The 22,347-nt window shown below is 52.2% G+C and overlaps 1 protein-coding gene across 3 annotated transcripts in view; it reads right to left on the bottom strand.

Annotated features, from left to right (window-relative positions):
- Window positions 1-22,347, bottom strand: part of abr (ABR activator of RhoGEF and GTPase) — a 95,395-nt gene that overhangs the window by 33,293 nt on the left and 39,755 nt on the right. For all 3 annotated transcript variants that reach the window (XM_084697816.1, XM_084697817.1, XM_084697819.1), the window contains 11 exons: window positions 22,262-22,322; window positions 16,707-16,759; window positions 15,930-16,070; window positions 14,688-14,809; window positions 12,470-12,638; window positions 11,247-11,369; window positions 11,008-11,083; window positions 10,763-10,867; window positions 8,275-8,349; window positions 3,998-4,095; window positions 3,450-3,581 (listed from right to left, as the gene is read on the bottom strand). In XM_084697816.1, coding sequence (XP_084553942.1) covers window positions 3,450-3,581; window positions 3,998-4,095; window positions 8,275-8,349; window positions 10,763-10,867; window positions 11,008-11,083; window positions 11,247-11,369; window positions 12,470-12,638; window positions 14,688-14,809; window positions 15,930-16,070; window positions 16,707-16,759; window positions 22,262-22,322 — 1,155 coding nt within the window. The remainder of the gene's footprint in view (window positions 1-3,449; window positions 3,582-3,997; window positions 4,096-8,274; window positions 8,350-10,762; window positions 10,868-11,007; window positions 11,084-11,246; window positions 11,370-12,469; window positions 12,639-14,687; window positions 14,810-15,929; window positions 16,071-16,706; window positions 16,760-22,261; window positions 22,323-22,347) is intronic.

Genomic DNA, 22,347 nt, shown 5'->3' with positions numbered 1-22,347 from the left:
AGCGAGGCCATGCGATCCCAAACCAGCAGGTCTAAGAAACATCTTTGTGTCGTTAACTGACCGTTAACAGCAAGGGGCAGATATCGATCAGGTCGCGCCCTTGGTGTTGTAAAAAAAGAAAAGAAGAAAAAAAATCGCTTTTAGAGACAGGGTGGAAATGACCCCTGCCTTGTAGCCATTTTTATGGAGGATTAGCGTCATGACCTTGGAGGTCAAAGGTTATCTCCTGGGGATCTGAGAGGCAGGCCGGTCGGGGAGTTAATGACTGGCGTGTGTTTCCCTGTGGAGACAAGCCTCAGTCAGGTCAAAGGTCAGAAGGGCGCTGCAGGACTCTCAGCATTTCTTTTGGTGTGTGTGTATGTGAGAGTGGACATCACAGGTTTCCGATCTTCATGCAGATTGTGGAAGGATTCTTCTCCTACGGCTGAGTAAATGCCAAATGAATTCCACATCAAACATTTTAATTTCAACCCCCGAAAAGAAGGAAAAGGAAAAGAAAATCCCCTCATCTTTCCACAACAAACTAAATCCAATGTTTCCTCTTGATGACACTGCAAACATCAACTTTCTCATCATAGAGGAGAACGTACGAACCAGTAATGAACAACGAAGCAGACCGTTCTTGACACAATATGCCCATTTAAGGCCTTTTAGTATTCTGGGTTCTGGTAAAATAAATCACAGGGTCTCCAGAGAAGAAATCAAAACAGTTTGGCTTCTCCAGAGCAGCCTGGCGAGTTAAGAAAACAGGAGAGCTCCAACAGAAAAGTTGACCTCCAGGATATGCACTCAAACGGGGGAAAGACTTCATACTTTATATCATTTTACCATGGAGACCATAGACCTTCACCTCTGACACGCTGAAGGATGAGGGATGTGGACCTTGACACCAGCATATAGTGGGATTCACATCTACAAAACACGAGCGAAACACTCAACTCTGAAGATTTCATCCGAGCTTCTCTTTGCTGGGTCTGAGTTTGCTCTACTGCAGCAGTTTGTCAGGGACTTCCTGCGGAGAACTTCCACCTGCGCTTTCGGCCCCAGCGCCTCGCTAAAGCAGCCGTATCATCTGGGGTGATGTCACCCCTGGGAGGGGCTATAGGGGTTCTATTTCCACTCTGTCAGGCAATCTATCCGTCTCCGTGGTGATGACTCACTGTCTCGCCCCTGCTCCTCTCCCCTCATGGCTTTCTCTCTGGCTTTCTGGGTGGGTATCTCTCTTTCTCGGCCTCTCTCTCCTTATCGCTCCTTTTCCCTGGTAACATCCAATCTATTTCCAATTAACTCAAAGGAGGGGCATAACATGCCATCCTCTTAATTTACTTCTTCTGCCCCGCCCCCTTCCAATTCCCCTCCTAAAGAGAGGAACAGGCAGTGAACTCAGTCCTATTTTGAGACGTGGCAAAGGCTGACTGGGGAAAGAAAAAGAAGAAAAAAAAAGGAACTCAAACTAGTTCCAGGCACTCTGAGAGCGAGCGCAGGCTGACTGGGTCGTCCTCTAGGCTGTCATTAGTGCCAACGTGAGTGGGCCCATCTTGGCCTGCCCTGGCACGTTGCCAAGTGAACAGGTCCTCATCTCCGCGCCCACGCCCGCTTCCCACACACACACGCACACACACACACACACACACACACACTCACACAATCCAGAGCTCCGCTACTGTCCACCGTTTTCTCTGGGTGCTAACAAGCCCACCCGCTCAGTGCTCTGCAGCTGTGCAGCAGTATAAACCCAATTAACCCGTTAGCGCTGCCTAAGCTGATAACGGTGCCAGAGGAAAACCCACTCAGAGCTCTGGAACAGGTGCCTGGAGAGCAGCACCTCTTTAATTGACCTTCTGATGAAGTTCATCTCCAGACTCATTAGCTCTGTAAACATATAGGATATGTACGGAACTAGGGGGTTCTAAAGTTGGGAAATCTTAACAGAAGTGGACGGGAGTTGGGAGCGCTGTAAAGTCTGAGGAAAGGGAGGGGGAGGGTGGGGGGGGCGGAAGCTTTGCTGATGATGTCACCAGGACACGAGCCTCTGACACATCTCAGACTGCATAGCGAGTTAGGGACCCGGAACATTCCTTGGCCGCTACAACGCATGACAAGTCCTGAGTCACATGACGAGGTATTCACTGGTGCACAAAGGGCCAGCAAAGTCTGCTCTTTCTAAACTGGCTTCTCTGAAACCAGGGCAACCATCGGCAAGCAAACTGTCATTCTTAACTGGCCAGCCAGTGGCGGACTGGTGCCTGTGAGGGGTTTATTTCCTGGTCGTGAGGAGAAGAGAAAGTGATAACAGTCAGAACACACTGACTAAACACCAGGAGCTTCAGATGAATGAGAAGGCAGGAACAGTTCAGTTATACACAGGAAGCAGATGTGGATGCGAACCTTAATGCATGCATCTTCAACACCGCTTCCTAGTTTCTCCGGAAAGTACCAGAACGTGTTGAAGGTGACACAAAAGGTCTTCTAAAGACCCTCTGAAAAAGACAGGCATGTTCAGAAGACGAGGCACACTCGCCGTTTTAGGTTTGAGCTTTTTTTCCTTCCCCTGAGTTGCCCCACTTTCAGACTCTCTCCCGTCAAGTTTGAAAGACCCTAAGCAACTCCGCGCCGCGGTTCTGTGCGTCAGGCAGCCACAAACAAAGCGCTTGACTCGGTAAGCGAGTGGGCGTACAGGGAAATGGGAGCGGGTGGTGGAGGAGATGCAGAGACACAGGGAACGCTTGCTGCGAGCCCACCTCTGGCTATGACACAGATATAACACCGTCGTGAGGAACAACACCGTACAAACAAAAACACAAAAACGGGTCATGGAGACGATAGCTGCTCCCGTCGCTATCCTCAACACTGACCCAGATTCAGAGAGCCGAGTCTGGCAGTGGGAGGGTGTGATCTGGTCGCGGGGACAGGCCACGGGAGAGACATCAGGATCGCGTCTGCTGAAGACAGGGGTCAAGCTCTGCTTGACCTGATGGAATCTCATAAAGGGTTCTTGGAAAAACTTCCAAATACAGAGACAGCTTATCAGCTTGCTTGTCGACAAAGACCTTTTTGAAGAGGCGTGGAACAGTCAGCTTACTTAAAAGACCCACCGCAAAGGCTACAGAGCTACCCCGACACTTTTGGTCTGGAAAATTCTCAGGGGGAGTTTTTATAGGTCATTTTTCCACCCGGGATGATGATGGGGAAAAGCCCCTGAAATGACTTTAATTCTCCCAGACAGTTCCACCGACAGGCGTCAAAGAAGCCCACCTCAACAAATCCAACCCGCAATGACACACAGACACCACAAAGCGAGAATCGCACGGTTGTCGTTCGACTGGAACACAGGGGGAGGTTCAGGCTGATGGAGGCCCACGGTTTGAAGGGCTCTGTGAGGGTCCCATATAAAAGCCCGCCGTGTCGTGCCGCGTCGTGCCGTGGCAAGGTCGGCCTCCTCTCCTTACCTGCACCTGGCCCTTGCCCATGATCTTGTCCACAATCTCGTTGTCGTCCTTGTTGAGCTTGGTCTTGTCGTAGCACTGCTCGTAGCACAGGATACGCAGGCACTGGGAGCCCTCCAGCTCAATCTCAAACTCCTGAGGGACGCAGGGGCAGGAGAGGGAGGGGATTCAAACAGACCAGGGGGAAGCCTCGCATGTTAATGTCCTTTTATGTGTCCTATAATTCATGTGTTATTATTCTTACATTGTCCAATATGGAGAGGGAGAGAGAGAGAGAGAGAGAGAGAGAGAGAGAGAGAGAGAGAGAGAGAGAGAGAGAGAGAGAGAGAGAGAGAGAGAGAGAGAGAGAGAGAGAGAGAGAGAGAGAGAGAGAGAGAGAGAGAGAGAGAGAGAGAGAGAGAGAGAGAGAGAGAGAGAGAGAGAGAGAGAGAGAGAGAGAGAGAGAGAGAGAGAGAGAGAGAGAGAGAGAGAGAGAGAGAGAGAGAGAGAGAGAGAGAGAGAGAGAGAGAGAGAGAGAAGGGGGGAGAAGGGGGGTGGGGGTGGTGCCTTACCTCATTCCACTGCGGCTCGGTGGTGTCTCTGAAGACGCGGGTTTTGGCCTTGCTGACGAAGTATCCATAGGAGTCCACCTCCAGCGTGCAGTATAGATCTGATAGGAGGGACACGGAGGAGGAAAACAATACAGTTGACCGGTGATCGATGGAAAAGGGACGTATGAAACGAGGTTAGGTTAAACTCTTTGTAACAGCGGGTTAGGGTCACGCACACACACACGCACGCACACTAACACACACACACGTCAGCACGACTCCCCGGTCAAATCATGGAAACATGGTGGACCCGGGTCTCCGTTAATGTGCCAATTTACATACTGATGGAATGCAGCTCCCTGTAGACCCCCCCCCCCCCTCTGCCTCCCCCTCATCTGACAGCTTGATGGATGGCTCCCTCCCCTGACCTCCCGGCCCCCCAGGGCCCCCCAGGGCCCCCCAGCACCTCCCCCTGCACACGGGCCAACCCGCCGACCGGGAGCTTGTTTAAACTGCAGGGGCACACAGACACCATGACTGGGGTGCACGAAAACAAATGCCTGACCTGCGCCCGTCTGGGGTCACGCTGGGGTCGTGACACCCGGAGGTGAAGATGTGTGTGTGGGGGTGGGGGGGTCACAGACAGGGATGACAGGCGGTCATCATGTACGTTTTCGCTGCCGGAACGGCTTGTGTTCTGGGGGGGGGGGGGGGGGGGGGGTGCGTTACTGTATGTGCGTTTGGGGGGGGAGGCCTCGAAACAAAGTCACGCCGGATTAACGCCTCTCCACGTCCTCCGAGCTGGGAGACGCGGACGCTCTGTCGGGAAAACGACCGCCGCGCTGGCCAGGCGGCCCAGGAGTCCGCGCCAAACACGCCCCTGGCCCTTGTCCTCCCCGGGTCAGATGGGAGCTCTACAACTGTACACTGTTCTGTACAAAGGCCCTCGGAGAAGCGAAGCAGAGTCAAATGGGTTGTACATCACTCTTTATGGCTACAGAGGTAGCTACTGGTGCCAGATTCCTTTGGAGCAGCCCTCCACTGCTTGTGATTTACACCGCCGCGCCTACAGTAAGAACAGGGAGAACTACAGGAGCTGTGAACCTGACACCACGGAGAGACACAGCTCCTACAGAACTCCGGGGGCCGGCGCTAGATTTATCTGGAAGCTTATTTCCTGTCCATCTGAACTGGGTTTGTGGGCCTGGACCTGAAATCAAAACAGGGCCGTAGGGTGGGGGGGGCAGGGGGGGGCAGGGGGGGGCAGGGGGGGGCGTATTTAGCCTTTTGATTTAGCCTGTCCTTGAAGCCGAGCCAGGGACTCTGCTTTAAACTGGGCCATGGAGGGAAGAACATGGCTACTGGAGGTGATTGGTTGAATGGGCCCTGAGGGCTTTCGTCTCATTGGCCGGCCTCTTTCTTGCACTCGTATAAGGGGGTCAGGACTGGCGGTCAGTGTGGGGTCTCCTACACCCCCCATGCAGGGGTTAATGGGTGCCGTCCGGTCTGTGCACAGATGACCTGGATGTGTGTGTGTGTGTGACCTGTTTTTCCCTGCTCCAGGCTAATCTGGGCTTGCGGAGGTGTGCTTAACGCGAGGTGGAAAAAACGGGCAGCTATGTCTCCCTGACAACTCGACTCCTCAGTGCTTCTGGGACTGAGAGAGCAGCATGGGCCAACCGACAGGCTACTCAGTCTCTCTCTCTCTCCGTCTGTGTGTGCGTCTGTCTGTCTGCCGACCTGTCCGTCTGACTGTCTACCCGCCTGCCTGCAATTTGACAACCAAGCATGTCCTTTCTGAACAAAGCTCCTCGTTGTGACAACATGAGTCAGGAGGCTTTTATCTGCACCATATTACTGGGTGGATTCTGGAGGAAGTGGACTTCTGAGGGGGAAAATTCATCATGAAATTGGCTAATCAAATTCTTTTTTTTGTTGTATTTTTTATTTTATTTTATTATTTTTTTTGGGGGGGGGGGTTCAGATCCGGAGTGATAACGCTAAGCAGACGGGGAATACAAAAAAGAGGTAAAAAGAGGCTCCATGAGCAGAGCATGCACTGCAGCGCTGCCTGGATGTGATTATATCGAGAGAGAACAGAAGAACCATGAGAAACAGTGCCACCCGCCCACGGCCTGAATCAACACAACATATCAGAACGCTCTGAAGAAGACCATATTAAACACTCGATTCTAGGTCATGTTTATCCTAATTTCAGCTCACAGTTTTTGGTTATTTTTTTGTGTGTGTTTCTTTTCTTTCTTTTTTTTTGGGGGGGGGGGGGGGGGGAGTTTGAAGCTTCTTTTCTGGTGACCCAGTTAAGATGATGCCCTGAGCTGAATGCCTGAGCTGCATCCTATTGGAGGAAGCTTTGTGTGTTCAGGAGAACACGGTTTTAATAAGACATGTTTGCACGTACTGTGCTATTACAGAGCTAGCTAATCAGGCATTTTGAACCCCCCCATCCACCCACCCACCCACACACGCACACACACACATATATTAAAAATCTGCCTTCGATTAAAAATGAGTTAGCAGTGTGCAGTGTTTAATAGCAACAGGAAAAGACAGATAATCCACTTTCCCACAGCTATGCATTTATTATTACATTATACAAACACACACACACACACAATCCCACGGTAAGTCGGATATCACACACACTTGTGTAAAAAAAGGCAGATGGGTGACAGATGACGAGATCAAACATGCCCTCCAGGAGAAATCAGAGCTTTGAAAAATGTAAAACTGATGCTACGCAGAGACTGGGAACAGAAAACAATCAAATGAAGCCAAAGATCCACACACACAGACACACTCTAATGTCGGCTCTCATGTGCAGTCTCGCAAGGAACTAAATCATTCTCTACACAACCACACAGGTGACACACACACACACACACACATCCTCGTGATCGGAGTGGTACGCTCAGGACCCAGTTCACCCACAGCACTTGTCACCCACCCCTGTTAGGAGACCATCTGAACCACTTTCCATCTCCTCTGCAATTCCGCTCGCTAGGCTTGGAGTCGGGGATAAAAAAGAAAAGAAAAAAGGCTTTCAAAGAAACTGACTTTCAATCCATTACACACCAAAATCAATCTGTGCAGCTTTCACACACAGTAGGCTGTCATGGTTACTCAGGCTGGAGTGAAGACGACCCTCCCCTCCCTCCCTCCCCTCCCTCCCCTCCCTTCCCATCTCGGTGGTATTTGAAGGGGTGCGTGCTGTGCAGAAGCTCCAGTGGGGTTGGGGGGCAGTGGGGTGTCTGGTGTTTGGTGTGGTGACATGTCTGAACCACTCTCCTCTCCTCTGATGTAGTACCTGCTAAAGATACAGCCACTCAGGGCTGCTGGCCATACACACTCAAGTGTGTGTGTGTGTGTGTGTGTGTGTGTGTGTGGTACTGGAGGAGCCCACCTGTGGCTGAGGGCTAACTGTGGGCAGCGCTCCATATGAGTTTGTCTGTCCATTCAGGGCCTGAGCCCTGCTGTGTGTGATTGTCCTCTCATCTGATCCTTTCCTCTTCCTCTCCCCTCTTCCTACCCAACGTGTGGTCTGTGTATCTGTGTTCCCGATGGTCCCTCACATGAAAGCGACCGCAGGAATGTGACTGGCTCAGAGATGCTGCCCTGGGACTGGCCTGTGGCGAAGCCTTCTCTCTCTCTCTCTCTCTCTCTCCCTCTCTTTCCTTCTCGCTCTCTCTCCTTCTCTCCCTCTCTCCCTCCTTCTCTCCCTCTCTTTCCTTCTCTCCTTTTCTCCTTCTCTCCCTCTCTCCCTCTCTCCCTCTCTCCCTCTCTCCCTCTCTCCCTCTCTCCCTCTCTCCTCTCCCTTTCTCTGGGTCAATACAGTATCATCTGTCTAAAGAGCTCTGTGTGGGGGGCCTGAGGCCTTGTAAATGGCTTTCCCGGGGTGTCTGCTGGGACAGAGCGAAACCTCAACACCCACCACCCCACCCCTCGCTGTTAGACAGCCTGGTCATCACCGGCCATCACAAGATGCACTTTCAAGATTGACCTGAGGTCGACTGCCGAGAATCCATCTGTACCCACAAACAAACACACACACACACGCTCTGAATGATGCTGTAGCAGTGAAGTTGAACACACACACACACACACACACACACACGCTCTGAATGATGCTGTAGCAGTGAAGTTGAACACAAACACACACACACACACACACGCTCTGAATGATGCTGTAGCAGTGACGTTGAACACACACACACACACACACACAGGTTTGTGAGCGCTGCAGCAGAAACAGAGGCAGTAGAACAGGGACGTGGACTTACTGGCTGAGTCGTTGAAGCCGGTGGCAGAGTGGACGATCACATGCAGGAAACCGTACAGGCCTGGAGTCTCCTCCTCTGGAACACAACACAGCACCGTCAGGCCACTGCACCCTGGGCGGAGGGCAGGGTGTGTGTGTGTGTGTGTGTGTGTGTGTGGGGGGGGGGGGGGGGGGTGTACTGTGTAGTGGGTTGTGTGTGTGTAGTGTGTGTCTGGTCGCCAGACTAAGTGAGGCCTCATGTGGGTGCAGGAAGTGGAGCGAAGATGAAGACTATCAGGTGGTTCTAGATATCACAGAGCAGAGGATTGAACACACGCGCACACACACTGGAACACACACACACTTCACTAGTTACCTCATTCATCTCTTACAGAATGAGCTCACCGTTCAGGAATCCCATGGAAGGACATCAGCCCTCCCTCCTTCTCCCTTCCCTCCCCCTGTCCTTCCCCCTCCCCTCCCCCTGTCCTGCCCCCTCTCCTCCCCAGATTAGGGGTTATCTGCATTATCTTGCCGTGTGTGTGTGTGTGTGTGTGTGTGTGTGTGTTTAAATGGCAGAGAGAGCATTTTGACAACCTCTTAGCCAAGTATGTCCTTGTGTGTTGAACCCTCTTGAGTTTATCTGGGAGCACAGGTGAGAGGACCCCCCTCACACTGTCTGAGGCTGCTCAACGCCCTGGCACCATCAGCACCATCAGCACCATCAGCACCAACACACACACACAGTCCACTCCTGGGTGGGCCCTGACTCACACACACACACACACACACACACCCACACACACACACACACGCAGATGTGCGCACGTTTGCACATGCACACACGTGCATGCCCAAACACACACACACACACATCTCTGCTCTCAGGTTTTCCCTTGCAGGATTAAGACGTAGGCCCGCAAGGCCTGGGTGTTTCCTGGTAAATAAACTGAGCTGGGGGAGGCTGAAACTGGAGCGGGTCTGTTTGGAGATCTCTACAAGCCCCACTGGGTCAACAGCTGGCCAGCTACTGAGATGAGAGGCCAGCCAGGAGGCCTGGAGCAACAATGTGTGTGTGTGTATGTGGGGGGGGGTGTATGGACAGAAGTCTGCATGCCACCGGGAGAGAGGAAACAGGGGGGGTGACAGGAACAGGTCTAGACAACCCCCCCACATACACACCAAAAAAAGGATGCTTGCTTCATTGTCTGATCTCAAAACATGCACACATGCTAATCTCCGTCTGTGTAATTAAGTGCATCCAATAAGCTCTCCAGAAGACAGGGGCCAGGGAAGTAAGCTAAATGTGTAACCTTATACATGTATGTGTGTGTGTGTGTGTGTGTGTGTGTGTGTGTGTGCGTGTTATCCCTGCTCGGTCCCTGTCAGTCTAGTAATCGCCATGGGAACCAGGGAATCACATTCCACATCCAGCTGCTCTTTATTTTACCTTACCATGTCGTAGCATGGGGTGATGTGTGCGTGTGTGTGCGTGCATGTATGTGTGTATGTATGCATGTGTGTATGTACGTGTGTATAGGGGGATAGGATTGCACAGAGGACTCGGCCCCAGCTTAGTTTTCCCATACTGAGCTGCTAAATGACTGGCAAGGAAAACTGTTTGACTGTAATGACATTTCAGACCCCCTGTCTAGTGGAAAAAGCCTCGGTGTTTGATGTGTTTATAAAGAGAGAGCCAGGGACTGTTTCAAACTGTAAACAATCAGAGATTCGGCCGGGTGCTATACTGCAGACTGCCTGTAGGGGGAGCAACAAGCCACCGACTCACGCTGGTCTCTAATCATGAATTTACAATGACGCAGGGAGACATTTAGATATGGACTTGCAAATAGTGTAGGTGATTTACATATAGACTACCTTAGTTTACCCATGAAATAGCATGCATCCCAACACGGGCCTTTTGATAGATAACACATGTTGTTATAAAACATTCAGCATACATAGTGAGTCCCCATGTGATGTGTGTATGCATGCGGTCTAGCATTGATGTGTGGGTGTTGTATATTGAGTATTAAGTATTAATTGAGCCGATGCTTTCATCCAAAGTGTTGCAAGCGTGGCTGTGTTGAGTATGTGTACGTCATTAAGCACGAGTGTGTGTGTGTGTGTGTACAGTGTTGGTGGTGGTCTGCAGGTCTCTGCCCACGCTAGCCCGGGCCTGGCCCCGCATGGCACAGGTTAGCTCCAGATGAGAAACACATTGTAACCTAGATTCTCTCCGGGCCCAGGTCCCTCTGTGGGCTGAGAAAAGCTGGAGGTACATTGTGGGTTTTAACTCCAAACAGAAAGGAAGGGAACAGGGCTTGTGAGGGAATGAGAGGGAGAGAAAGTGTGGTTTGTCTCAGTGTGCACATGTGTGTGTGTGTGTGTGTTTGTGGGCAGCTGTGGGGGGTTGTGTCTGTGCACACATACTGTGTGTGTGTTTTGTGGGTGTGTGTGTATGCATGCGTGAGTGATCGTGTGTGTGTGTGTGTGTGACTGTAACTTACCATCTTTGTTGCTGGTGACAGGGATGTTGTGGACTGTTCGGAGCTTGAAGCAGGAGCTGGTGAGAACCTGCAGCTCTACTGAGCTCAACACACAGGGCAGCAGATCTGAGGAACACACACACACACACACACACAAGTCAGCGAGGTAACAGGTCCAGATATCAACACACCCAGTTGGGTGGGTCCTCAAGAGAGACTCATTGGTCAGCTGGTTCAATCTACAGTACAGCCACTTCCCATCATACCTTTCTTCTGTAGTTTCTGAATGCTCTCTCTCCACTCCGACCGCTCGTAGTCTGATGACAGGAGGAACAGGCAGCTCTGGACACACACACACACACACACACACACACACACAGACTCAGAAGTGGGCCAAAGGGGGAAAAGGGACAATAGGATAGGAGCACAGCGTTTCCAAAGCCGACAGCTCCCTCCAGTGGTGGCGCTGTGCCACTGCAGGCGAGGTGGAGGGTGGAGGACCTACCTTGCCGTGTTTGTTGTGGATGCGGAAGGGGATGGTGGGGGAGTGGAGCAGCAGCCAGGACTCCTGCTCATTCATCTTCTTCCTGAGGCGCTCCACCCCACGACTCTGGCCCTTCAGGGCCTTCTACACACACACACACACACACACACACACACACACACACACACACAGTCATACATGCACGAGGAAGTAAGCCAGAGGAACACGCAAAGAGTAAACTCCTTACTATGATCATTAACTACAGGGGCTTTTGGAGGGGTTATTCTGAATTGTTTACGCAAGGACAATTAGCAGAGAACGCACTCCCACCCTTCCCAGGAAATACAGTCAGGGCGTGTGGCCTCAATCAGACCCATCAAGACCTCTTCCTCAAGATCCCCCTGCCCTCATCTGACCCTGACTGTCTACTGCACACACACACACACACACACACTGTAAAGATACACATGAATGCATTCTCACACACACACACACATGCTGTAAACATGCACACTCACATACATACAGTATATACACATATATATGTGCATAAACACATCCACACACACACACACACACACAGTAAGCATGCCCACACATGCGTGTGCACGCACTCTGAACCTGTCGTGTTTGAAGGTGAGCTATTCCTGGGGCCCTCCGCATGCTCCACAACAAGGATGGGGGGGAGGGAGGGGGGGAGCTATTGTGCTGCAGAAGTGGAGCCTGGAAACTGGGAGGGAGGTCCAGTCACCATCCTCTCAGGACGGGTGTTTACACGGCCGGCACAATGAGATCCCTATCTCTCTCTCCCACTGGCTTGGCCTTACTGGAACGAGGCGACCGCTTCCTCTGCGTGTGTTGCTGATTGTGTATATGCTGTACATGAGGGAGCTCGTTGGAAATCTGGATGAGTTTAGCCAACGGGCTTTGGTGGAGGATGTGTCTGCGTGTGTCTGCGTGTACGTGTGTGTGTGTGTGTGTGTGTGGGTGCTCTGTTCACCGGTCAAGGAGAAACTTCTAGATGAATATTTCCAATAACAACATTGATGAAAGGAAGTAAGCGTCGACGTTCCTGGCAGGTCAGACCCTCTCAGACAATGAGACAAACATCCACCTAGCCTGACCCCAGCCTTGACCCAGCCCTGACCCCTGACCCTGGCCTGACCCAGCCATGACCCCTGACCCTGGCCTGACCCCAGCCCTGACCCCTGACCCTGGTCTGACCCCCCAGAGGCCTTGGTTACCTTCTCCTTCTGGATCTCGCTCTTGAGGACGGAGATCTTGATCTTCATGTCGTCGATCTCGTGCTCGGGCAGCACCTGGATGTGGGGGCAGGCATCGGAGTCGTCCAGAGTCTGGAAGGTCAGGTCAGCCAGGGGGATGTACCACTTACACTCATACTGCTGCTGCCTCCTGCAGGCGGGGAGGGGGACGACAAGCACAGAGGCAGAGTTAAGTTACTGCCTCATCGGGAGAGAGAGAGAGACATGAGACAGAGACAGACAGAGAGACAGAGAGAAAGAGAGAGACAGACAGAGAGAGAGAGAGAGAGAGAGAGAGAGAGAGAGAGAGAGAGAGAGAGAGAGAGAGAGAGCGAAAGAGAGAGAGTGAAAGAGAGAGAGAGAGAGAGAAAGAGAGAGAGAAAGAGAGAGAGAGAGAGAGAGCAAAGAGGCGGAGCAACAGAAACTGAGTATATTGTGCGTCAGGGCTACACAGACATGGCCCAGTGAGACGTCCTCTATCCCAGCCCCTGCCTGCTAAGCACGCCTCTCCCTGGCCGTTGTGAGCGAGGAGAGCCAGTCCGCCGCTGCAGACGGTGTGTTAGCGACCCGCGTTCATTAGCGTGCCCCCGGTTTCAACCGGAGTTGAAACTCCAGACCAGAGTGAGTGAGGCGCTGAGGACACTAAGTGGTCTGTTTTGTCTCTACGCATCAACGACGGCTGCCGCTCGCTGTGTGATGTAATGTCTTCTAGTGAAGCTGTAGATATTTGACAACAAAGAGAAGGGGGAGGGGAGGAGGGGGGGGGATCTTTTGTTTCCGAAGACCCCCTCTTCCCTTTCATCGCCTACGGACGCACACTATCTTCCTCCATGTTTTTAATAAGGCACCTCCTCTGCTTTCCCCGAGGTGTGGGTGTCCCCTCCCTCTCTTAAGTGAGGCCTTTGTCTTGGATGGGTCTACGGGGAATACAAATCCCACTGGCTTTTGTGGCGCTGTGTATACATACACAGTCCTGTCCCTTAGCAGGGATTTATAGCTGATCTAGCATTCATAGCCCCATAACACACACACACACGGTAAGGGCTCAGACTGGCCCTGTTCAGAAATAATTCAAACCATATCCAATACCCTTCACCCTCAACTCTCTCCGCCCCCCTCCCCCCAAAGCCCATTTCACAGTCTTTATCTCCCCTAATCAGTCTCCCCCAGGTTGACAAGACTGGAGAAGGTGGTGCAATCTGCAATGCTGGGAACATACACACACCACACAAACCCACTCACACACACGGGAGTAATCCAGGATGATAGAGAACAGATAGACAAGGGATTGGATGGGATTGGATGACTTAATTCAGATAACACTCCTGATTGGGTATTAACCGGACAACTTGTTTTAATTGGTTTTGTTAGTGTCGCTGGCATAATCCTGGGCTTTAGACGCCATCCCATAATAGAAACATTTGGAGACTGGTATCTGTGGAAACCCTGTCAGTGGCTCTCTCTCTCTGTCGGTCATGCGGGGGGGCAGGGGGGGGGAGGGACGGCTGGATCTGTCACGGGCCGCCAGCAACCGTCAATCACAATCAGAGGCAATCTGGCTAGCAACGGTAACCGTGCCGACAGGCGAGTGACATAGGGCCACGGGAGGCAATCCTGTAAATGAAACACTTAATTTAGCGAGCAACACACACACACACACACTCCATCTCTGTCTCTCAATTTGCCTCGAGCCAAAACAACAGATTGAGACTACCAATGAAATATAGAGCTTGCCGTATGCTAGACCATGAATCTAGACACAAAACCATGCTGGTGTCAAATTCACATTCCAGACCCTCTTGTCATGCTCATCTACTGCACACGTCTGTAAGACACCAAAGGCAGAATAAGAGATGACATTTCTCGGCTTCAATTACCATCCCTTCCATTGCTGAGACATCAAAGCGTGCAAGAGCTTTTGTGGCGCAAAATAAGAGAGAGAGGCTCTTTTGAGGGAGGCGCTGCCCGTGAGTCAGTGAGTTGACAGCACGCTGCGATGAAGCAGTATGGGAAAACAGATAGGAGGATTCGTTCTGGCTGGCTGTTTCGCTCCCCTTCCCCCAAACCCCCCACCCTCCTGTCCAATCTGTCTCTGATTGACAGTGGTGCTGGAAAGGGGTGGGTACTGGGCACTACCGAAAGTGTGTGTGTGTGTGTGGTGGAGCGGGGGAGTGGTGTGTGTGTGTGTGTGTGCACCTACCCAGCGCTGGTCTTCTTCATCTTGGCACACAGCAGCAGGTCTGTGAAGAGGAAGAGGTGGCGCAGCTTGCGGGAGCCCTCGGACACCTCCACCAGGAAGCCGTCCTTCACCAGCTGACGAGCCTGCGGGGAACACACGTCGCCAGGTCACTTCCTGTGGGCAGGCCCAGCCGTGCGGTTGGCTCGTGGGTTACTGGTCCCACACACACACACACGAGCGTGCACACACACGCGCATTTAGGAGACAGGAAGGATTAGTCACAGCTTTAGAGAGGAGGAAGAAGCAAGTTCCCTAGAACTCTGCTCTCTGTTTAAGACAGAGTGGGCTTATGTAACAGCTGTAGTCGCCCTGCTAGTTACTTCGCTTACTCCCGCTCTTTCACACACGCTGGTACTCAACCTCGGGGGCCCTCTGAATCGCAAGGGCGACCACCAACCAGCTACGCCAACCTAAAGCTTTTCGCTGGCGCGGGTGGACCCTATTTATACCCGAGGAGCGAGTTCAAACCATTCACATGGTCTCCATGTGTCCCCCACGCTGCAGAAGTGTGCCGTATATCCGTACGTGAGGGACAGGTAGAGGAGAACCTCTGCAGGAGGGGCCATGAAAGCAGCACACAAAGAGACCTGCTCAGAGGAGGGAAACAGCTGACGGGGATAAACTCAGCCCAGGCTGAACAACACAATACAGACAGTGTTCGGAACAGGACAACATCAAACGGCCCCGCACTGCACTCGGGGAGGCGGAGAGAGTGGGTAGAGATCAAAAGAGAGGAGAAAGAGAGAGGAGAGAGAGAGAGAGAGAGAGACAGACAGACAGACAGAGAGTGAGTGAGTGAGTGAGAGACACAGAGAGAGAGAGAGAGAGAGAGAGAGAGAGGAGAGAGAGACAGAGAGAGGAGAGAGAGAGAGATAGAGAGAGAGAGAGGAGAGAGAGACAGAGAGAGGAGAGAGAGACAGAGAGAGGAGAGAGAGAGAGAGACGAGGAGAGGAAGGAAGGAAGCGGCTGGTGATGGAGGGATTGAGGATGTGGGCGTAGGAAGAGAGGAGCCGCTGGGGAGCTTTGCTTTGACCCCAGCTCGACTTCTCAAACAGGCTCACACACCTCCCTCAAGGCTGAAGCCATAACGAGCGTACTGTGCACCCCAAACAGTCGGCCTGCGCTGACTGTAGGAGTCGATTCAGAGTAAACAGAAAACACACACACAACCTTACACTCGCACGCAGTCACACGCACTCTCACCTCTCCCTTGGGCGTGGTGACGGCGGTCCTGCGAGGGTCTATCTCCTCGTTGATGGACGACAGGAAGTTCTGGGAGATGCGCAGCGCGTCTTGCAGCAGAGGGAAGTCTGGGTGGTCCTTAGGGGTGTGTTTCAGCAAGTCCTACAACACACACACACACACCACCGAGTCATTACACACACTGGGGGGGGGGGGGGGGGGGCACCACAAGCCACACTTGCGCCTGGCGCAATGTCGCATTCCCCTGTCGCAAACTCTTTCAGCACTGTTCCGGTCGCCGCAATCTCGCCGCGTTACAGAAGCCGCTCCGTTTCTAGGACGGCCCTACAGGAACATTCTGGAAGGTCAACCGTGACGTTGTCAATAACGCACGAAAAGGCTCGGGGACTAACAGCGGAAAAGTCAAGAAACGTGGTCGGACTTTTTGCCGGGCGCAGACCGGACCCCGCCGTGTTGTGAGGACCAGTGCAGTTGCGGTGGTGAGTGTTGGCTCTGCTGGCCTGGCTGAGACACAGCTGACCGCATGCTGAGCACACTGACTCCTCGTCCCTGAGGTGGATCGATCCTGCCCTATCTATTCTCCTTTATCTCCTGCCTGGAGATCTTCTCAACCACAACCTGCTCACTGGCCTCCAGACGAGATCACGACTCTCCCAGACATAAAAACACACACGACTCACTGTGTCAGGACGGTTCTCGGGACCGTGCGTGTGTTTGTGTGTGTGTTTGTGTGTGTGTGTGTGTGTGTGTGTGTGTTAGGGACAGCGCTATACTCACATGTAGAACCAGTGTGCTTCTGGTCACACGGTCAATCGGCTTGTAGAGAAGAGCTGTGAGGAGAGGAGGAGAGTGAGAGGGACATCGAGTTTGTAAGTCTCACACACACACACACACACACACACACGCGCAATCACAGATAGGACAACATGACTTGTGAAAAAGCCTATTACACGCATGGCTGAGCCCAGGTTTTCCAGGGTAGGGGGCCAGCCAATTCTATCATCCCCACACAGTCCAGTGTATGCTCCCTGCAGACAGACACACACACACAAATGGACTATATTGCTATACAAGGTCACCTATAGGAACATTCCCATTCACATCCCATTATGAGTTTAACCTTGTGACCATGATCGGACACATGGTGGTTTAGATTGCCTCTAATAGCGCTCAAACCCTCTGGGGTGTGTTGCGTTACTGTACTGCAGCGAGGCTTGTAAATCCGTCTGCAGCCTATACACTGTGTTAAGTGTCTCACACACACACACACACACACACACACACACAGCAAACTTCACCTCAGCTCCACCATGATAGATTCTGCTCAGTAACAAGGCGCTTACGTCACTCCGCACACATGAACATGCACACGCACGCACGCACACACAGTCTGAGCAGGCTGGTTAACATGCGGTGCAGTCTGGGCCCTGTGGTGCCCAGTGAAGCGTTCTAGCTCTGAGTATGATGTTTCTCTCATCCTACTAGGGCCCCTTCCCAACAGTGCCAGGAGTGTCACTGAGACGTTTTGTCGGCACCCTGGGCGACACTGCTGGCCATCTCATGGTGATGACGATGAAGATGATGATGATGTCGTCTCCAACCTTCCTCAGTACAGAAGCAGCTCCAGTAAACTTCTTTGCGCTAAGCTGTCAATCAAGCGTCTGGCGTCTCTCCTTCCCCACTGCTGTCTCTCCCTTCACTCTCTCTCTCCTCGTCTCCCAGACTACTTCTCTCTCCTCTCTCTCTCATTCTCTCTTTCCCTCCATCCCTCCACCCCCCCCCCCCCCCGTAACTCGGTTACAAACCAGATCTGTCACACACTGATTTCCCAGGAGGCTTCCCTGCTAGCGAGGGAGAGCACCCGCAAGACTGATATCTGACAAGAGAGAACCACAATAAAGAGAGGGAGAGAGAGAGAGAGAGGGAGAGAAAGAGATGAAGATAGATGGAAAGAGGGATAGAAAGAGACGCCAAAGAGAGAGAGAGAGAAGACAGATCAGCAGCTTTGGTGGTGAGCAGCGTCAGATCGCTGGTTCTTCATCTCCATCACACTGATGTGAGAGAATGCCATCCTCTCAGATCTTCACTTAACACACTCCTCTCCAACTTCACATGGGCACACCCCCCTCGCCTCTGACTGAACTGAGAGAGAGAGAGAGAGAGAGAGAGAGAGAGAGAGACAGAGAGAGAGAGAGAGAGAGAGAGAGAGAGAGAGAGAGAGAGAGAGAGCGAGAGAGAGAGCAAAGAGCAAAACTCTACAGGGATCTTGAACAGGCCTACTGACAGGATTACACACACACACACCACAAAGACAACCAGTTCTGTACAGTCTATCTAACCACAGAGGCTCTAATAGAACATCCCTTATTCTGTTTCATGCTCCCTCCCTCCCTCCCTCGCTCCCTTCATTAATAATGCTGCCTGTATTCTCTCCATCCTGCTGTCTTCTGAGTGAACAGAACTGCTGCACCCCTCACACTGGAGCCAAAAGGCCTGGACAAGGTCACTGCGTGTGTGTGCGTGTGTGTGCGTGTGTGTGCGTGTGAGAGAGTTAGAGAGAGAAAGAGAGAGTGAGTATGTATGTGTGTGTGTGAACACTGATTGGCCTTACTAGCATCACAGATCAGGTCTCTCTGTGATCTCCAGCACCGTGGCCTCGTTACTGCAGCTTCACCCAGATCTGGGGGCTCAACTCTCTCCATCTGACCCCTTCACCCCCCCCTCTGATCCCCCCCCACCCCCTCTCTGACCCCCCTCGTTGCAGAGAGCCCAGTGGAGAGAGAGACAGATACAGAGAGATAGTGATCGTGAGAGTGAAAGAGAGAGAGGGGGCGGGGGCAGCTGAATATAGAAAACCGATAAAGTCGCGGAAGAGGACGGCTCAAGGTCGCCGTGGCGACTGTAGGATTGCTACAGTAACTCCCTCTCTTGGTTACCAGGGACCCATGTGGGTCAGCTTCCTGTCCGGACCAGCGCTGTGCCAGTTAGAGCAGCGGGCACTGCCAACCCTGCCCTCCCCTGGGCCCCTGCCAACTACTCTGAGGGGAGGAAGAGAGACAGGAAAGAGACAGGAGACAGAGAGAGAGAGAGAGAGAGAGAGAGAGAGAGAGAGAGAGAGAGAGAGAGGGGGGGGGGGGTGCCGAGGCCGACAAGTGATTTAAAAAGCTTCAAGTTTAAAAAGCTATTTTTCACGCATGCAACTTTGTTGCCGATTAAAATTTACTGAGGTCAAGTAAGAAGCAACAGCTGGTGGGCAGTGGAGGAGGAGGACTGGGCTGGTGGGCAGTGGAGGAGGACTGGGCTGGTGGGCAGTGGAGGAGGACTGGGCTGGTGGGCAGTGAAGGAGGACTGGGCTGGTGGGCAGTGGAGGAGGACTGGGCTGGTGGGCAGTGAAGGAGGACTGGGCTGGTGGGCAGTGGAGGAGGACTGGGCTGGTGGGCAGTGGAGGAGGACTGGGCTGGTGGGCAGTGAAGGAGGACTGGGCTGGTGGGCAGTGGAGGAGGACTGGGCTGGTGGGCAGTGGAGGAGGACTGGGCTGGTGGGCAGTGGAGGAGGACTGGGCTGGTGGGCAGTGGAGGAGGACTGGGCTGGTGGGCAGTGGAGGAGGACTGGGCTGGTGGGCAGTGAAGGAGGACTGGGCTGGTGGGCAGTGGAGGAGGACTGGGCTGGTGGGCAGTGGAGGAGGACTGGGCTGGTGGGCAGTGGAGGAGGACTGGGCTGGTAGGCAGTGGAGGAGGAGGACTGGGCTGGTGGGCAGAGGAGGAGGACTGGGCTGGTAGGCAGTGGAGGAGGACTGGGCTGGTGGGCAGAGGAGGAGGACTGGGCTGGTAGGCAGTGGAGGAGGACTGGGCTGGTGGGCAGTGGAGGAGGACTGGGCTGGTAGGCAGTGGAGGAGGAGGACTGGGCTGGTGGGCAGAGGAGGAGGACTGGGCTGGTAGGCAGTGGAGGGGGAGGACTGGGCTGGTGGGCAGTGGAGGACGGGGAAGAGGGAGAGGGAACCTTCGAGAGGAGGAGAGGAGCAAAGGAGGAGAGAGGAGAGGACAGAGTTCTTATCTACATGGCACATGTCGCACACACACACACACACAGACTGACCGGCTGTATGAATTCTGCAAGGTAATAAAGGACAACAGCACTCGAGGAATATGATTGGATGGGAGACTGGCTTGTGTTGATTGTTAAGGGAATATGAAACTACCTTTCTAGAAGATTAAGTGCTATAATAACATGTGATGACCTGGAGAGGAGAGGAAAGGAGTGAAGATGAGCCACTCAATTTGCACCCTTCCCTGTCAGTGAATGGCGTTAACACATTCACAGGTACATCTATTTGAAAACACAGATCCACCTTCACACATATAACAGCAACACATGTATTTTGTTTAAATTAAACTTCACATAGGGTCCTTCATTGTAGCTATCTTTTATCTTCTATCTTTTATCTTTATTTATATCATATTTCAACAGACCATTTGTGTCTGCACATGAGAAACATTTAGCTCCTGAGCTTTTCAAAAAAATGTACTATTTGTGTTTTGTCCTGATTTCCAGCTCCATTCTGCAACAATGTTCGTACATAATTGACAGATCCTTTTTCATGTTCAGCAAGTACAACGATGTCCATGGAAAAATATGCCCAAAATCTGATCATCAACTTTAACTCACAAGCTAGAAGCTTTAATCTAATTATTTTTGGGGGGTAGAATACATATCTATCCTACATACTTTCATCTCTCTCTTCATCTCTCTCTTCATCCCTCTCTCCTTCTCTGCCTCTCTCCCTCTCTGTGTGTGTGTGTCTCTCTCTGTGTCTCTCTGTCTCATCTTTGATCACCTGCCTGGCTTGGCTAAGCTCGATCCCCAAAAGAGCTGAAGTTTACAAAACCTGGCAATGCAGTACAGGCACTATGCTGCCGATTATTAACACACACAAACACAGTCAGACACACACACACACACACACAGACAGTGTGTGTGTGTGTGTGTGTGTGTGTGTGTTGTGAGTGGCGTAGCAATGCTGCTGAAGATAACTAGTCTCTGAGATGAGGAGCAGTCTGGAACAGGCAGCACAGATATAGGCTGGACGTGTTCTGCTTCTTAACACACACACACACACACACACACACACACACACATACATACAGTCTCTCCATTCTTTCATGCCTTCCTGACATTTGTGTGCGTGTGGCAGGGTTTGAGTTGACAGCTGTCTGTTTCTCTCCTGGTGAGACAGCTCGACCCTCTTCACTTACCTCACACACACACACACACAACCACCCTTCACAGACTACTGAAGGCTGTAGGCTGACAGACATCAGATGACGAGGGACACATCAGTGCATATGAACACACACACACACACACACACACACACATGCACACACACACATGCACACACACGTACTGTACATGAAAAGCACAGACCAAGATCTTAGAAAGACTCATTAGTGATCAGAATATTAACAGACTGAGACGGATCCATCCTTCCATCACTCTCTGCAACACTGTCAGAGCAACGAGCTGCTCACTCACTAACCAAAATCCCCCCCCCCCCCCACACACACACACACACACACACACTATCCTTACCAACTTCCCTAACTGCTCCTTTGCTAAATACATCACATCATCATTCGAAAGACCAAGACAGGCTACACAACAGTCCAGTCCAAGTCCCTTCAGCAGGCGAGCATGCAGACGTTACCGTATGTGCAGTTGCAACACAGCCTCAGAACCAGCAGGATCTCCATGTCCCCTCTGCTCTCTCTGCCTCCCCTCACACACCTCCAGCACTCACACCACCACACACAGGCAGGCATGGAGAGAGGGAGGGGAAAGAGAGAGAGAGAAGAAGAGAGAGAGACAGAGAGAGAGAAGGGGAGGGGGGGAGAGAGAGAGACAGAGAGAGAGTGAGAGAGAGAGAAAAAAAAGAGAGAGAGAGAGGGAGAAAGAGAGAGAGGGGGAGAGAAACAGAGAGAGACAGAGAGAGAGAGAGAGAGAGAGAGAGAGAGAGAGAGAGAGAGAGAGAGAGAGAGAGGGGGGGGGAGAGAGAGGGGGGAGAGAGAGCGACTGTGCTCGCTAGCCTCCCTAAGCCTGCCGCTGCATACACAAGCAGAAGGGGCAGGGCTGGATCGTCTTAAAGAGCCAAAGCAGCCTAACTGCTCACACAAACACACACCACACACACACCCAACAACAACAACACACTCAAACACCACCACACACACACACACACGTATACACACACAAACAAGCACGCACACACACAAAAAACAACACCACACATATACACATAAACCTCACTTCTCACACACACACTCCCCAAGTCTTACCCTCCATGTTGACAATTGTGGTACAGTCCTTGGCGTCTTTTGGACCCTTTACTTTGAGATTCTGGAAGAAAAAAATGTAATCATTG

Source organism: Hypomesus nipponensis, chromosome 5 (assembly GCF_054491055.1).
Source record: "Hypomesus nipponensis isolate SF chromosome 5, ASM5449105v1, whole genome shotgun sequence".
NCBI classification, from domain to species: domain Eukaryota; kingdom Metazoa; phylum Chordata; class Actinopteri; order Osmeriformes; family Osmeridae; genus Hypomesus; species Hypomesus nipponensis.
This window is presented reverse-complemented; position numbering and strand designations above follow the sequence as displayed.